Source organism: Nerophis ophidion, linkage group LG20 (genome assembly GCF_033978795.1).
Source record: "Nerophis ophidion isolate RoL-2023_Sa linkage group LG20, RoL_Noph_v1.0, whole genome shotgun sequence".
NCBI lineage: Eukaryota > Metazoa > Chordata > Actinopteri > Syngnathiformes > Syngnathidae > Nerophis > Nerophis ophidion.
Window position 1 is genome coordinate 14,002,533 of NC_084630.1, and position 17,616 is coordinate 14,020,148.

Sequence of the window (17,616 nt, forward strand, 5' to 3'; positions counted from 1 at the left end):
TCACGTCCGCTTTTCCTCCATACAAACAGCGTGCCCGCCCAGTCACGTAATATATGCGGCTTCTACACACACACACAAGTGAATGCAAGGCAAAATTGGTCAACAGCCATACAGGTCACACTGAGGGTGGCCGTATGAACAACTTTAACACTGTTACACCACACTGTGAACCCACACCAAACAAGAATGACAAACACATTTTGGGAGAACATCTGCACCGTAACACAACAGAACAAATACCCAGAACCCCTTGCAGCACTAACTCTTCCGGGACGCTACAATATACACCCCCATCCATCCATCCATCATCTTCCGCTTATCCGAGGTCGGGTCGCGGGGGCAGCAGCCTAAGCAGGGAAGCCCAGACTTCCCTATCTCCAGCCACTTCGTCTAGCTCTTCCCGGGGGATCCCGGGGCGTTCCCAGGCCAGCCGGGAGACATAGTCTTCCCAACGTGTCCTGGGTCTTCCCCGTGGCCTCCTACCAGCTGGACGTGCCCTAAACACATCCGTAGGGAGGCGTTCGGGTGGCATCCTGACCAGATGCCCGAACCACCTCATCTGGCTCCTCTCGATGTGGAGGAGCAGCGGCTTTACGTTGAGCTCCTCCCGGATGGCAGAGCTTCTCACCCTATCTCTAAGGGAGAGCCCCGCCACCCGGCGGAGGAAACTCATTTCGGCCGCTTGTACCCGTGATCTTATCCTTTCGGTCATGACCCAAAGCTCATGACCATAGGTGAGGATGGGAACGTAGATCGACCGGTAAATTGAGAGCTTTGCCTTCCGGCTCAGCTCCTTCTTCACCACAACGGATCGATACAACGTCCGCATTACTGAAGACGCCGCACCGATCCGCCTGTCGATCTCACGATCCACTCTTCCCCCACTCATGAACAAGACTCCTAGGTACTTGAACTCCTCCACTTGGGGCAGGGTCTCCTCCCCAACCCGGAGATGGCACTCCACCCTTTTCCGGGCGAGAACCATGGACTCGGACTTGGAGGTGCTGATTCTCATTCCGGTCGCTTCACACTCGGCTGCAAACCGATCCAGTGAGAGCTGAAGATCCCGGCCAGATGAAGCCATCAGGACTACATCATCTGCAAAAAGCAGAGACCTAATCCCGTGGCCACCAAACCGGATCCCCTCAACGCCTTGGCTGCGCCTAGAAATTCTGTCCATAAAAGTTATGAACAGAATCGGTGACAAAGGGCAGCCTTGGCGGAGTGCAACCCTCACTGGAAACGTGTCCGACTTACTGCCAGCAATGCGGACCAAGCTCTGACACTGATCATACAGGGAGCGGACTGCCACAATAAGACAGTCCGATACCCCATACTCTCTGAGCACTCCCCACAGGACTTCCCAAGGGACACGGTCGAATGCCTTCTCCAAGTCCACAAAGCACATGTAGACTGGTTGGGCAAACTCCCATGCACCCTCAAAAACCCTGCCGAGAGTATAGAGCTGGTCCACAGTTCCACGACCAGGACGAAAACCACACTGTTCCTCCTGAATCCGAGGTTCGACTATCCGGCGAAGCCTCCTCTCCAGTACACCTGAATAAACCTTACCGGGAAGGCTGAGGAGTGTGATCCCACGATAGTTGGAACACACCCTCCGGTCCCCCTTCTTAAAGAGAGGGACCACCACCCCGGTCTGCCAATCCAGAGGTACCGCCCCCGATGTCCACGCGATGCTGCAGAGTCTTGTCAACCAAGACAGCCCCACAGCATCCAGAGCCTTAAAGAACTCCGGGCGGATCTCATCCACCCCCGGGGCCTTGCCGCCGAGGAGCTTTTTAACTACATCAGCGACCTCAGCCCCAGAAATAGGAGAGTCTACCACAGATTCCCCAGGCACTGCTTCCTCAAAGGAAGACGTGTTGGTGGGATTGAGGAGGTCTTCGAAGTATTCCCTCCACCGATCCACAACATCCGCAGTCGAAGTCAGCAGAACACCATCTGCACCATACACGGTGTTGATAGTGCACTGCTTCCCCTTCCTGAGGCGGCGTATGGTGGTCCAGAATCGCTTCGAAGCCGTCCGGAAGTCGTTTTCCATGGCTTCCCCGAACTCTTCCCATGTCCGAGTTTTTGCCTCCGCGACCGCTAAAGCTGCACACCGCTTGGCCCGTCGGTACCCGTCCACTGCCTCCGGAGTCCTATGAGCCAAAAGAACCCGATAGGACTCCTTCTTCAGCTTGACGGCATCCCTCACTGCTGGTGTCCAACAACGGGTTCTGGGATTACCACCACGACAGGCACCAACAACCTTGCGGCCACAGCTCCAATCAGCCTCCTCGACAATAGAGGTTTGGAACATGGTCCACTCGGACTCAATGTCCCGCACCTCCCTCGTGACATGTTCAAAGTTCTCCCGGAGGTGTGAATTGAAACTCTCTCTGACAGGAGACTCTGCCAGACGTTCCCAGCAGACCCTCACAATGCGTTTGGGCCTGCCAGGTCTGTCCGGCATCCTCCCCCACCATCGCAGCCAACTCACCACCAGGTGGTGATCGGTAGAAAGCTCCGCCCCTCTCTTCACCCGAGTGTCCAAAACATATACACCCCCGCTACCAACAAAACTCGATTTTGCATGTCACTATAAAGTTATATAAGCCTTGCTTGTTCAATATTCAATGCAAAACTTGTTTGGGTCCCTATTAAAAGGTTAAGTTGTTCAACTTTGGCCCGCGGCTTTGTTTAGTTTAGAATTTCGGCCCACTCTGTATTTGAGTTTGACATCCCTGCGTTAGCCCAAACACGACTAATGTGCGCGGTCGCCTTATTGTATGCCTCGTCGCGTGGACATCCATAAACTTGCGAATTCCTGGTACAAATCCAGCTTCCGCCATCCTAGTCACTGCTATTGTGTCTTTGGGCACGAACCTTTACCCACCTTGCCTCAAGTGATGAATAAATATGAATGAATGTTTGGTGATGGTCAAAGATGCTTGTCGGCGTGAATTAGCAGCCATATTTCTGTCAGTCTACCCCAGGGCAGCTGTGGCTACAAAGGTAGCTTACCACCATCAATGATAGGTTCTCAGTGTCACTAGAAAAAACGCTATATAAATATAATCCATCCATCCATCCATCCATTTCCTACCGCTTATTCCCTTTTGGGGTCATAAATATAATCCATTATTATTATTATTATTATTATTATTATTATTATTATAGGGTTTTTCTTGGAGTGTTTCTTGGATGAAAGCACATAGTGTCTGATTGATTGAGACTTTCATTAGTAGATTGCACAGTACAGTACATATTCCGTACAATTGACCACTAAACGGTAACACCCGAATAAGTTTTTGAACTTGTTTAAGTCGGGGTCCACGTTAATCAATTCATTGTCAGAGTGAGAGAATCCCACTCACATTTACCCGTAACATGTATGGTTTAGGAAAAAACGCCCTGTTCATGACAAAGACATGTGTCACTGTGTAGCCTTTATATTGTTAGTTTTCTGTGTCTTCTTGAAGGACGGACGCATGAGTGACTAGGCCACATTCGTTTATGAATGGTGGAACACTGGCACGACTCCCGGCGGAGTGTGTACTTTGTGTGTGCGGCAGTTTGCATCTGATACTGGCAGCATATGCAAATGAAAGTGTTTGCAACAAATCATCCGGTCAGCTTTAGCGTTCCAAAGGATGTACAGTAAGACAAAAAACAAACGGTAGCTTAATTTGGTTGACTTCCAAATCAAGGCTTAGTGTGAACGGAACATGCAGAGTTGATTTTGGACTGATCCATTTAGTGTAATCACGCCCTAAATGTTTTATCCACATGTGTTAGTACAACTAAATCAAGTGTTACCATGTAAACAAAATCAGTCTATCCATCAATCATTTTTCTAAACTAGTTATTCCAGTTCAGGGTAACATCTATCTGAGCCTGAAGGAAGAGGACATGGAAAGTTCGCCAGTCAGACAAACACAGGGCAATCGTGAATGGGTCATTGAGTAGGAATCCATCCCATAATGCGCAGCTAAGTGGACCGCTAAACCAGTGGTTCTCAACCTTTTTTCAGTGATGTACCCCCATTGAAATTTTTTTTTATTCAAGTACCCCCTAATCAGAGCAAAGCATTTTTGGTTGAACAAAAGAGATAAAGAAGTAAAATACAGCACTATGTCATCAATTTCTGATTTATTAAATTGTGTAACAGTGCAAAATATTGCTTATTTTTAGTGGTCTTTCTTGAACTATTTGGAAAAAAGTTCTACACATAGAAGTAATCCACAACTTAAAGTGCCCTCTTTGGGGATTGTAACAGAGATCCATCTGGATTCATGAACTTAATTCTAAACAATTCTTCACAAAAAAAGAAATCATTAACATCAATATTTATGGAACATGTCCACAAAAAATCCAGCTGTCAACACTGAATAATGCGTTGTTGTATTTCTTTTCACAGTTTATGAACTTACATTCATATTTTGTTGAAGTATTATTCAATTAATATATCTATAAAGGATTTTTGAATTGTTGCTATTTTTAGAATATTTAAAAAAAATCTCCCCTACCCATTGGCATACCTTCAAGTACCCCGAGGGGTACGCGTACCCCCATTTGAGAACCACAGCGCTAAACGACCAACATGGGCTGACTAATAGGTTTGGACGAGGGCTATGAAGCATTAATAGAGTTTAATAATACAACTGTGTCAACATGCTTGTGTAAATATTGTTGGGTGTACTTACCTGTGCAAGGTGCTGTAAAGCAATAGCAACAAGGTGACCCCAGTAGCAGTGGCCAGCACTGAGCGCATCCAAAAACTTAGCTGGCAGAAGTTACAGTACTGAATGATGGCAAGGATGGTGGCACAACACAAGAACATTGTCAGCTGGAAGAAGGGGGAGGGAAAGGTGCTTCAGACAACAAGCAACATATTTTTCTCAACGCAAAACAAATCCATAAAAGAGTGTAAATAAAAAAAAGACATAGGTCATTTGTAGCTAAAACATTGTCTTTTAAAACGCCCAAGTTTACCTGAAGTGGTAGCTGGACACCGAACGTAAGGTGGGACAAGACCGAGATGGCTGGTAAGGAGACCAACACGGCCCCGATCACATGACGAGCCACCCAGCCGGAAACCACCAGGAGTAGAGAGCGGGTACAGTTCATTACTTCCTCCAAATAGAAGGCCATACTGCAAAGAAGGAAATTATTCATGTCAGTATTAATCCACTATCTGTGACTCAAAGCTATTCATACTTTTATTAAAAAAAATATATGAATTTGGACTTTTTTAATTTAATACAAACCCTTTGTATGTGTTTTTGTGAGTTTCCTTTTTTGAATTTCACAATAAACATGTGAAGTGAAGTGAATTATATTTATATAGTGCTTTTCTCTAGTGACTCAAAGCACTTTACATAGTGATAAAGTTACATATTTAAACCAGTGTGGGTGGCACTGGGAGCAGGTGGGAAAAGTGTCTTGCCCAAGGACACAACGGCGGTGACCAGGATGGCAGAAGCGGGGATCAAACCTGCAACCGAGCTATACCGCCCATGACATGACATGACACCTCTAAATCCATATCCTCCATTGTCCTCAAGTATAATTTTCTTTCTTTTAATCCAATATTATTGCTAATGTGTCTCTTCCAGAAGCGACTTTTTTCATCATTTCTACTTGGCGTGGATGGCATGCAAGCATACTTGCCAACCCTTCCGATTTTCCCCGGATAATCCCGATAATCTCCCGGGGGCTTCCATTCTCCCAGACTTCTCCCGATTTCCACCCAGACTACAATATTGGGGGCGTGCCTTAAAGGCACTGCTTTGGGCATCCTCTGCAACCTGTCGTCCCGTCCGCTTGTCGTCCCGTCCGCTTCTCCTCCATACAAACAGCGTGCCGGCCCATTCACATAACATATGCAGCTTTAACACACACATAAGTGAATGCAATGCATACTTGATCAACAGCCATACAGGTCACACTGAGGGTGGCCATATCAGCAACTTTAACATTGTTACAAATATGCGTCACACTGTGAACCCACACCAAACAAGAATGACAAACACATTTTGGGAGAACATCCGCACCATAACACAACAGAACAAATACCCAGAAACCTTTGCAGCACTAACTCTTCCGGGATGCTACAATATACACACCCCGCTACACCAACTCCCACACCCCATCTCTCGAATTAGGAGGTCTCAACGTTGGCAAGTATGCATGCAAGGTGTTAAGCAAATAACCCTAGGATTACAACATCAATCACTCCATCCTTCCATTTTCTACCGCTTGTCCCTTCCGGGAGTTGTAGGGGGTGGTCGCATGATAGCCACAACTATGAATCTTAGAGAGTTGGGAAGTATTTTTGCACACACACCTGTCCAAGTCCCGATTCTGCCGTTTGCACTCGTGTGTTTTTTACGTGCACGTTGCTGCTGTTCTTATTGTCCTATCCAGCTCCCAGACACGCCCACGCTCATAACGAAAGAGCCGGACTTCGCCATGATTCCTTTTTTTTTGGCTATGTGAAAATGATTGAACATGGAGTTTTTATGACTGTCATTGAAATCTGTGTGAAAGTTCACACTTAAATTTGAAAATGCCGTATTATGTCAGGCAGTCTTTGTCACGTGTACGTGTGTCCTCATGGTGACGTGGTACGTGTTTACAAACTATAACAGCTTTCTTCCGGCAGGATGTAATTCTGTAGATAAAACGTCTGGGTTTCCCCCACATGGAAATGATCGTGGCGAACTACCACCACAAAATACTGTATATGCCGCCACACCTTAAAAATGTGTTGTTTTTGTTTTAACATGAAAACAAATTAAAGTAATATAGTGTCAAAAAAAACAAAAAAAACGCTTTTTGGAAGAATCGCGATTCTTATTTGTAACGATTCTTAATCGATTCCTAAAATGAAAAATATATATATATTAAAAAAAAAGTTTTTATCTGTTTTATCCAGGGAAATCATATTGTAGATCTGCTGTACAGAATTTACTTTAGAAAAGAGAAATGTTGGATACTTCCCTTACTTTTATTTGACTTTATTAAATGTTTGGGTAGAATTTTATTAAACAAAAACAGTTTTTCTTTTAAGAAATATAGGACTTTATCACAGCTGTTTAGCTGTTATATGTGGGAATGTAGTTAATCAAAGAAAAAGCACCTAATGTTATTAAAAGATAGGGATTTTGAATCGAGAATCGTTTTGAATCGAGACTCGATCCTGAATTGAATCGTTACCCCCTAAAACCGAATCGAATCGTGGGGTGCCCAAAGATTCCCAGCTCTACTGTATCCATCCTTTCATTTTCTACCGCTTGTCCCAGCTGCATTCGGGCGGAAGGCCTTTACACCCTGGACAAGTCGCCATCTCATCACAGGGCCAACACAGATAGACGGACAACATTCACACTCACATTCACACACTAGGGCCCATTTAGTGTTGCCAATCAACCTATCCCCAGGTGCATGCTCTACTGTGTATAGTCTATTATTTATGCACTTGCGGCCATAATTACTTTGAAAATTATCCATCCATCCATCCATCTTCTTCCGCTCATCTGAGGTCAGGTCACGGGGGCAGCAGCCTAAGCAGGGTAACCCAGCCTTCCCTCTCCCCAGCCACTTCCTCCAGCTCTTCCCGGGGTATCCCGAGGCGTTCCCAGGCCAGCCGGGAGACATAGTCTTCCCAACGTGTCCTGGGTCTTCCCTGTGGCCTCCTACCGGTCGGACGTGCCCAAAAATCCCCCCTAGGGAGGCGTTCGGGTGGCATCCTGAGCAGATGCCCGAACTCACCTCATCTGGCTCCTCTCGATGTGGGGGAGCAGCAGCTTTACTTTGAGTTCCTCTCGGATGGAAGAGCTTCTCACTCTATCTCTAAGGGAGAGCCCCGCCACCCGGCGGAGGAAACTCATTTTGGCCGCTTGTACCCGTGATCTTGTCCTTTTGGTCATGACCCAAAGCTCATGAGCATAGGTGAGGATAGGAACGTGGATTGACGGGTAAATTGAGAGCTTTGCCTTCCAGCTCAGCTCCTTCTTCACCACAACGGATCGATACAGTGTCCGCATTACTGAACGCTGCACCGCCTGTCGATCTCACGATCCACTCTTCCCTCACTCGTGAACAAGACTCCTAGGTACTTGAACTCCTCCACTTGGGGCAAGATCTCCTCCCCAACCCGGAGATGGCACTCCACCCTTTTCCGGGCGAGAACCATGGACTCGGACTTGAAGGTGCTGATTAAAAAATATCTCAAATAAATGAAGCTGAAATAGGCTCCCGCATCCCCCGCTACCCCGAACGGGACAAGCGGTAGAAAATGGATTGATGGATGGATCATTATGTTCCGCTATGATTTATTATGGATAATGTGCATCTGTCAGCATAAACGCTACATATGGTCCCGCACCAGATGTGGCACTCGGCAAAAGTAAAGAGAGAAAAAAAAAAGTCCAGTATAAAGGTATTTCAAGTTAAATAATGCATTTCTTGTTCAAGCCTGTGAAAAATACCCTATATTGACATTAATATCGACAGTGACGTCTAACTTAACGCCCTGTGCTTCTTTGGATCTCCATTTGGACATCTGTGTGTAGACTTTGCATTATCTCCTTGTGCGTGTTTGGGGTTTTTTCCGGGTAGTCCAGCTTCCAAAAATATGCATGTTAGATTTATTGGAGACTTTAAATTGGACGGTGTGTTTGCAATCATGTAAATAATGAACAACAAATCAAAACCACAAAGACATAAAACATCATTACCAGCAGGTTGTTACAGTATGAATGGAGATTATATATATATATATATATATATATATATGTACTGTAACGTATTATTTTCGGGTGTCCCCATGTCTAGCATTAAAAGATTACAGTTGGTACAAAATGCGGCTGCTAGACTTTTGACAAGAACAAGAAAGTTTGATCACATTACGCCTGTACTGGCTCACCTGCACTGGCTTCCTGTGTACTTAAGATGTGACTTTAAGGTTTTACTACTTACGTATAAAATACTACACGGTCTAGCTCCATCCTATCTTGCCGATTGTATTGTACCATATGTCCCGGCAAGAAATCTGCGTTCAAAGGACTCCGGCTTATTAGTGATTCCCAAAGCCCAAAAAAAGTCTGCGGGCTATAGAGCGTTTTCATTTCGGGCTCCAGTACTCTGGAATGCCCTCCCGGTAACAGTTCGAGATGCCACCTCAGTAGAAGCATTTAAGTCTCACCTTAAAACTAATTTGTATACTCTAGCCTTTAAATAGACTCCCTTTTTAGACCAGTTGATCTGCCGTTTCTTTTCTTTTTCTCCTATGTCCCACTCTCCCTTGTGGAGGGGGTCCGGTCCTATCCGGTGGCCATGTACTGCTTGCCTGTGTATCGGCTGGGGACATCTCTGCGCTGCTGATCCGCCTCCGCTTGGGATGGTTTCCTGCTGGCTCCACTGTGAACGGGACTCTCGCTGCTGTGTTGGATCCGCTTTGGACTGGACTCTCGCGACTGTGTTGGATCCATTATTGATTGAACTTTCACAGTATCATGTTAGACCCGCTCGACATCCATTGCTTACCTCCTCTCCAAGGTTCTCATAGTCATCATTGTCACCGACGTCCCACTGGGTGTGAGTTTTCCTTGCCCTTATGTGGGCCTACCGAGGATGTCGTAGTGGTTTGTGCAGCCCTTTGAGACACTAGTGATTTAGGGCTATATAAGTAAACATTGATTGATTGATTGATATATATATATATATATATATATATATATATATATATATATAGCCTATTATTTGCACACTATTGACTAGTAATGCATGGAAAATTTGGCCGCCGAAAAAAGATTTTGACCACTGAAACGGGGCTGCTGAAACAGGATGTTGTGACAAAGTAGGTAATATGCACGGCATAGTTTACAGCGTAGGCAGCATGTCTGCGATGTGGACGTACTTTAATATATTCGAGATATACCAGCGGACAGCGATGTAGAAAATGTGGAAATATTGAGAGTACAGGGGCGGCTTTTAGGAGGAAGTCCAACTGGAGCAGCAGCGCGAAACAAGTGGGACGTCATGCTCGTTTCGCTCGCTGTTTGCCACTGACGTCGAGCGACATAAGGCGTCTCTCTAAACACGAGTACAGTCAATACTAACAACAGAAAAAGATGTAAGATCGGTTGCTAGACGTTATAAATAATAAAAAAGTCTCGAGACAATTTAACAATTCTCAACAAAGTACATTGTACAATAAGCAGCAACAATTGAAAATAGAGCAAAACTAAATAATATAAAACAATTTTGTAAATACTGGGTAAAAACACATTGTTGCCTTACTAAAGAAAATCATGTCATAAAATTATGCTAACTATACGATTACATTATTGTGACCATGCCCCCAACACCACAGTTATCTTGGCAATCTATGGGTAACCCTGAGGTTTGATAGCTTTCTAAAAGTCTTCCGTATCGTTTTATCATGTGTGGTATACACTGCATCCAAACTGCAAGTGCAATGTAATGTTTCAACCTCCCGGGGCGCTGGACTCATTCCAGCCTCAGAAGTGTGTAGGAGAAACCGTACTTAGGTCGATAGAAGAATACATTAGTGGAGGTCTCGCTCCTCAGGGTTCCTTGGACCACCAATGACGGACATGACAGCCTTGGTCATATTTGCGAACAATGATTTATTTTGCAATAAATATTATTTTAGGCTTTTCAGCAAATGTCTGTCATGTCTGTCAATCTCGCCAGTAACACATGAATGTTATTTCTTCCGTCTCAGCTCTCACTCTCGCACGTGATCCGACTGCCAACTCTCCACCCTCAACAACTCTCCTTCTCCTTTCCGACTGCTGCCTTTAACAAAGCGACAGTTGATCAGACAAACACTCTCAGCTGTGTCATCTACGCACCTGTCACTAATCTCAAAGCCGGTCCTGGCACACCCCGCTTTGCTGCAGGTCTGCAGGCCACGCCCCCCACAACATGCAAACCTGGATATGATTGGGAACGCCCCCATGTATGGGTTGTTCTACCCAGAGTTACCATCTTGATGAACGCGCACAGTGACATGTAAGTTAAGGGGGACAATGCTGCGTTGCCACAATCCACACAATTGTGCAGCTTTTTTCACTCAAGCACATGGGAGCATATGGCTCTAAGTGAGCTTACCGTATTGAGAGCACCAATGAGGCCAACTCCAACAGACCAGCCAGAGGAGCCACAGCCAGTGCTGCAGAAGCTGGATGGCCCACAGTGGCTGAGCTCACCAGTGGGGGAAGGAAACATGCCAGGGTTAGGGCCAAGAAGACAAAACAGCTGAGCAGAACGTCAAGGAAGGAGCTGAATGTGTAGCTTGCAAAGGTCTGCTCCTGAACCTGGTTTTTCACCTGAAGGACAAGAATGACATGATGGAAATGAGTGTTTGGCTTGTCTGTCCCTCCTATTATACAGCAAACATGAATTTTTATACATAAAAAAGGCAAAGGCAACTTTTTTTGAACAGCAAAAAGGACATATAGCCCGATCTTCAAGTGTCAAAGACAGAAATAACTGTATATAGCACTGTGTATGTATATATGAACTAAATGTCTTTACAACATCAAATAATAATTTAAAAACAAACACTAGGCCAAAGATGAATTCGGTGCACTACTTGGATGTGACCAGCAGAGGCGCTACTGATTAATTCTTTTGTCGCAACACCTGCAGGCAACATTATTGCATTCAAAATACAGTACAGGCCAAAAGTTTGGAGACACCTTCTCGTTCAATGCATTTTTTTTTATTTTCATGAATATTTACATTGTAGATTGTCAAAAAAGCCATCAAAACAATGAATGAATGTGGAGTTATGTACTTAACAAAAAAAGGTGAAATAACTGAAAAAATGTTTTATATGTCTAGTTTCTTCAAAATAGCCACTGTTCTGATGACTGCTTTGCACACTCTTGGCATTCTCTCTATGAGCTTTAAGAGGTAGTCACCTGAAATGGTTTTCACTTCACAAGTGTGCTTGAAGCTCACCGAGAGAATGCCAAGAGTGTGCAAAGCAATAATTACAGCAAAAGGTGGCTATTTTGAAGAAACTAGAAAACAAAACATGTTTTCGCTTTTTTCATCCTTTCTGTTAAGTACATAACTCCACATGTTCATTAATAGTTTTGATGCCGTCAGTGACAATCTACGATGTAAATAGTCATGAAAATAAAGAAAACTCATTGAATGAGAAGGTGTGTCCAAACTTTTGGCCTGTACTATGGATATCAATGAAATGAATAAATAAAAAATATTAATTGATTGTCCAGTTCCTCGGTTATATTAATCGAGGCAAAAGTAGTTCAACGCCTATCTTGATTTGGAATGTTCAGACTGCAAGAGTTTGTTAAAATGCTGCTTTCTAGACTGATAAAAAGTAAGCTTAAAAAGACAAATATTTAAATGTTGGAAGGAGGAATATCAAAAATAACGAGTTAGCTCGTGATTAATCACAAAAAAGTATCGTAATAATCATGTATATGGGCAGATTATTTTGTTATATGGTTTTGTGTGTTATTTTGACCACACACTCTCCGTTACCTTAAACTTACATCCATCCATCCATTTTCTACCGCTTAAAAAAAGTTGATTAATGAAGTTAATTTAAATTATACAAGCGATTAATAACCAGTTATTAATCATCCATCCATCCATTTTCTACCGCTTATTCCCCTTTGGGGTCGCGGGGGGCGCTGGCGCCTATCTCAGCTACAATCGGGCGGAAGGCAGGGTACACCCTGGACAAGTCGCCACCTCATCACAGGGCCAACACAGATAGACAGACAACATTCACACTCACATTCACACACTAGGGCCAATTTAGTGTTGCCAATCAACCTATCCCCAGGTCATGATTACTTCAAATTCAAAAGTGTGATTGATCTGATTTGAAAAATAGTCTTTAGACAATCTTTATAAGATAGTATTTGTAATTAAGTTTCTATATGTTTCCTAATGTTATATACTGTATCTACAGAACACGCCAATTTCCTTGACCAAGAGGCTGTGCTAAGTTATTAGATATCCCATCAAAGGCGCTGTTTGACTGTGACTTTATTTTTAAAACAGGGGTATTACAATCTGATGATGAACACAAGTGTAAATATGCAAAATTGTAGCCAGTGGTTCATTTCCATCTTTTATCCCTGCGGCAATTAATGCCAAATACATAAGAACAGGGCAGCACCAAACAACAGGAAAACAAGGCCTTATACAACAACAAAACAATAATAATAATAGAAAGTACTGTAGGTTAAGTTAAAGTTAAAGTACCAATGATTGTCACACACATACTAAATGTGGCGAAATTATTCTCTGCATTTGACCCATCACCCTTGATCACCCCCTTGGAAAGGGAGGGGAGCAGTGGGCAGCAGCAGTGCCGCGCCCGGGAATCATTCATGGTGATTTAACCCCCAATTCCAAACCTTAATGCTGACTGCCAAGCAGGGAGGTAATGGGTCCCATTTTTATAGTGTTTGGTATGACTCGGCTGGGATTTGAAATCACGACCTACCGATCTCAGGGCGGAGACTCTAACCACTAGGCCAATGAGTAGGTCAACTCACTGTAGGACTAGATAAACCAAATTACTAATGACAGACCAGCAATTAAATTACCATTGAAAGTGGGATTCAAGTGTAAGAGTGCTAACGTGCTTCAGTGTTAAGATGTACGAGAAGAGACTTGCACATTGCCCGTTACAAAGTGCTCATTTAAAAGTTTTCAAAGTGCTGGTCTAAATTGCACTATGCCTGCCCTATTGCAGTTATTTTGTGTGTGTGCAGGTATTATTGCACCAGATAACATACAGAGTTGTGGTTATGTACGCACTATTTTACCACGTTTCCATACATAATATGTAAGCAGACAGGGTCACAGGTTTGTCACCAGCAACGCCCCCATCATAAAAAAAACAACCCATCTATTAAAATTACAGTCATTAATTAAATAAATTACATGCGATAATACAACACATTCAGTGAATTTCAAGATTCATTAAGAATGCAGTTTTGTGTGGAAAACCTCATCTGCACCCAACATCAGGAACTGGTTAAATCCATCCATCGATTTTCTACCGCTTGTCCCTGTTGGGGACGCGGGGGGTCACTGGCGCCTACCTCAGCTGCATTCAGGCGGTAGGCGGTGTACACCCTGGACAAGTCGCCACCTCATCGCAGGGCCAACACAGATAGACAGACAACATTCACACTCACATTCACACACTAGGGCCAATTTAGTGTTGCCAATCAACCTATCCCCAGGTGCATGTCCTTGGAGGTGGGAGGAAGCCAGAGTACCCGGAGGGAACCCACGCAGTCACGGGGAGAACATGCAAACTCCACACAGGAAGATCCCGAACCCAAGACTGCTCAGGACCTTTGTATTGTGAGGCAGATGCACTAACCCCTGTCCGACCGTGCTGCCCGAACTGGTTAAATGAACTTGTGAATTTAATGACTCTTGAAAAAATAAGATTTATAAACTCTGCAGATATGAATAAATGGGAACTAACCTGGAAAACTTTACTGACATATAATGAATCATAACTTATATACATTTTTCAAAAAAATGCCATATCTTTTTTGTAGTTGTATTCCTTTTTTTTTAATCATTGTTATTTTTTATATTGATCCCACACTACTATTGTTTTTATGTGTCACTTTTGATATGGTTTTGTCATGGTTTACTTGCCTGCGATGAGGTGGCGACTTGTCCAGGGTGTACACCGCCTTCCACCCGATTGTAGCTGAGATAGACACCAGCGCCCCCCGCAACCCGAAAGGGAATAAGCGGTAAAAAATGGATGGATGGATGGATGGATGGACGGACGGTTTACTTGCTTTTTTTTTTTTTTTGTGACTTTCTATTTTGTATTTTTTTGCATCTGATCAAGCCCTGCGACTTTCTTCTTCTTTTATTTAAGTGTGAACGGTGGAGAGGTCCTCGGGAGGTGATTTTGTGATCACTTCCTGAGGATCCTTTATGCTGAGGAATATTCATCCATCTTGCTGTGGTCTGGATAGCCTGTTGATCCTGAGCCAGAGCGGGATGGATGGATATATATACAATATCTGGGTATTTTTCCTAATAATGTCTATACTGTAAACCTTGAGTTGTTAAAAGTTCTAATGTACCTCTCTCCTCTAGTGTGCATGTGAGTGTGTATGAGTGGATGTGTGCCTGTATGAAGGGACTTCATGAGCAAAGTATGACCGTCAAATGTGATTTTAACTGTAAAATTCAATAAAATATATTTGCAAGAGTGCAGTTTTGATTTTCAAGTAACTAAAGTTTAAAGGCCTACTGAAAGGAGGTTTTCTTATTCAAATGGGGATAGCAGGTCCATTCTATGTGTCATACTTGATCATTTCGCGATATTGCCATATTTTTGCTGAAAGGATTTAGTAGAGAACATCGACAATAAAGTTTGCAACTTTTGGTGCTGATAAAAAAGCCTTGCCTTTACCGGAAGTCGCAGACGATGACGTCAGAAGGGTGAGGGCTCCTCACGTCCTCACATTGTTTTTAATGGGAGCCTCCAGCAGCAAGAGCTATTCGCCCCGAGAAAACGACAATTTCCCCATTAATTTGAGCGAGGATGAAAGATTTGTGGATGATGATATTGATAGCGAAGGACTAGAAAAAAAATAAAATTAAAATAAATAAAAAAAATGTAAAAAGGCAATTGCATTGGGACGGATTCAGATGTTTTTAGACACATTTACTAGGATAATTCTGGGAAATCCCTTATCTTTCTATTGTGTTCCTAGTGTTTTAGTGAGATTAAATAGTACCTGATAGTCGGAGGGGTGTGTCCACGGGTGTCTTGAGGCCAGTGTCTGAGGGAAGTCACGGCAGATACAAGGACGGCGCAAACTCCACAGATCTCCGGTAAGAGGCGACTTTTTAACAATTTTCTCACCGAAACCTGCCGGTTGACAAGTGGTCGGGAACTATGTTCGCTTGACCGCTCTGATCCATAGTAAAGCTTCACCTCCAGGAATTTTAAACAATGAATCACCGTGTGTTTGTGAGGCTAAAGGCTAAAGCTTCCCAACTCCATATTTCTACTTTAACTTCTCCATTATTAATTGAACAAATTGCAAAAGATTCAGCAACACAGATGTCCGGAATACTGTGTAATTGCGCGATGAAAAGAGACGACTTTTAGCCGTAAGTGGTGCAGCGCTAATATTTCCTGACAGTCCGTGACGTCATGCGCACCCGTCATCATTCCGCGACGTTTTTAACAAGAAACTCAGCGGGAAATTTAAAATTGCAATTTAGTAAACTAAACCGGCCGTATTGGCATGTGTTGCAATGTTAATATTTCATCATTGATATATAAACTATCAAGTCGGTAGTAGTGGGTTTCAGTAGGCCTTTAAGATGCATGATGAAAGAGTTAAGAGTTTGTAAGTCTGGAACACTCTTTGGTATCATGTTCTATAGGTGTCGTGCGCGATATGAAAAAACTGCCCAAAAGCACTTTTTATGAATGGGACCTGACAGTCACCTCTGGATCCTGATCTCGTCGATTAAATTAAGTTTGTCTTTATAAATTATTTAAGTTGTCTCTATGTTGTGACCTGAAGAATATGCGTTGTGTCCTTGGGCAAGACACTTTACCCACTTGTGACTTGGATATTGGGTTTCACTATGTAAAACGCCTTGAGTCACTAGAGAAAAGTGCTATATAAATATAATTCACTTCATATAGGAAGTTTTAACCAACATATCATTGCACTTTTAATGGACGGATCAAGTATCAAATATTTGACTTGGACTTCTCTGTATCGTGGCTACTACTAACACATACAACTTCACAACTGAGTGTGCTATGTAGTAACACAGAAGCAACAGCAGGGGGCCGCACAGTTGTCAAGTACAGTAAGCTGTCTGAACTCATCATGTGTGGGCCTTTATTAATTGGTAAGGAGTGAAGATAATGAGACAAAGGCTAAAGATGTATTGTTTTACAGGGATGAAATGTTTAATGCATGTGTGAGTGTGGTTTCACCTCATCTTTGTAGCTGCTGCGATAGGCTTTTTCCAAAGGTCTCTCTAAGAAGGTGAGGCTGATCTTGTTGATGGGTGGTTTGAAAAAATAATCCTTCATCAGACTGGGAAAAGGAGAAATGCACAATACATGAGGGAAATATCCAAGTATTGCACCAAGATTTTTCAAAAACATCATTGTTACAGTTCACCTGAGATCAGTAACTAACTGAATAATACTTACTGTACTACTATACTTAATGTAAGTGTTTGCTCAGTGAGAATTTGCATATTTCCACAGAAAGGTAAGCTTGTTCTCACTGGTTTGGAATGTAGCATACAGTTGCACTCCAAATTATTATATTGTTATTGTAAATTATAGGGCTGCATCTACATTTTAAATTCTTTAAAATGTAATGGCGGAAATAATCGGTATCGGTTTCAAAATTATCTGTATCGTTTTTAAAACAAAGTAAAATGTATGACTTTTTAAAACGCCGCTGTGTACATGGACGTAGGTAGAAGTAGAGAGCGGCAATCAACCTTAAAGGCACTGCCTTTGCGTGCAGGCCCAATCACATAATATCCACGGCTTTTCAC

At 43.3% G+C, this 17,616-nt stretch overlaps 1 protein-coding gene across 2 annotated transcripts in view; it reads right to left on the reverse strand.

Moving 5' to 3' along the window:
- Positions 1-17,616, reverse strand: part of adcy9 (adenylate cyclase 9) — a 121,302-nt gene that overhangs the window by 24,290 nt on the left and 79,396 nt on the right. For both annotated transcript variants that reach the window (XM_061880516.1, XM_061880515.1), the window contains exons 5-8: positions 17,039-17,141; positions 11,149-11,366; positions 4,999-5,158; positions 4,710-4,852 (exon numbers count right to left, since the gene is read on the reverse strand). In XM_061880516.1, the coding sequence (XP_061736500.1) occupies positions 4,710-4,852; positions 4,999-5,158; positions 11,149-11,366; positions 17,039-17,141 (624 nt within the window). The remainder of the gene's footprint in view (positions 1-4,709; positions 4,853-4,998; positions 5,159-11,148; positions 11,367-17,038; positions 17,142-17,616) is intronic.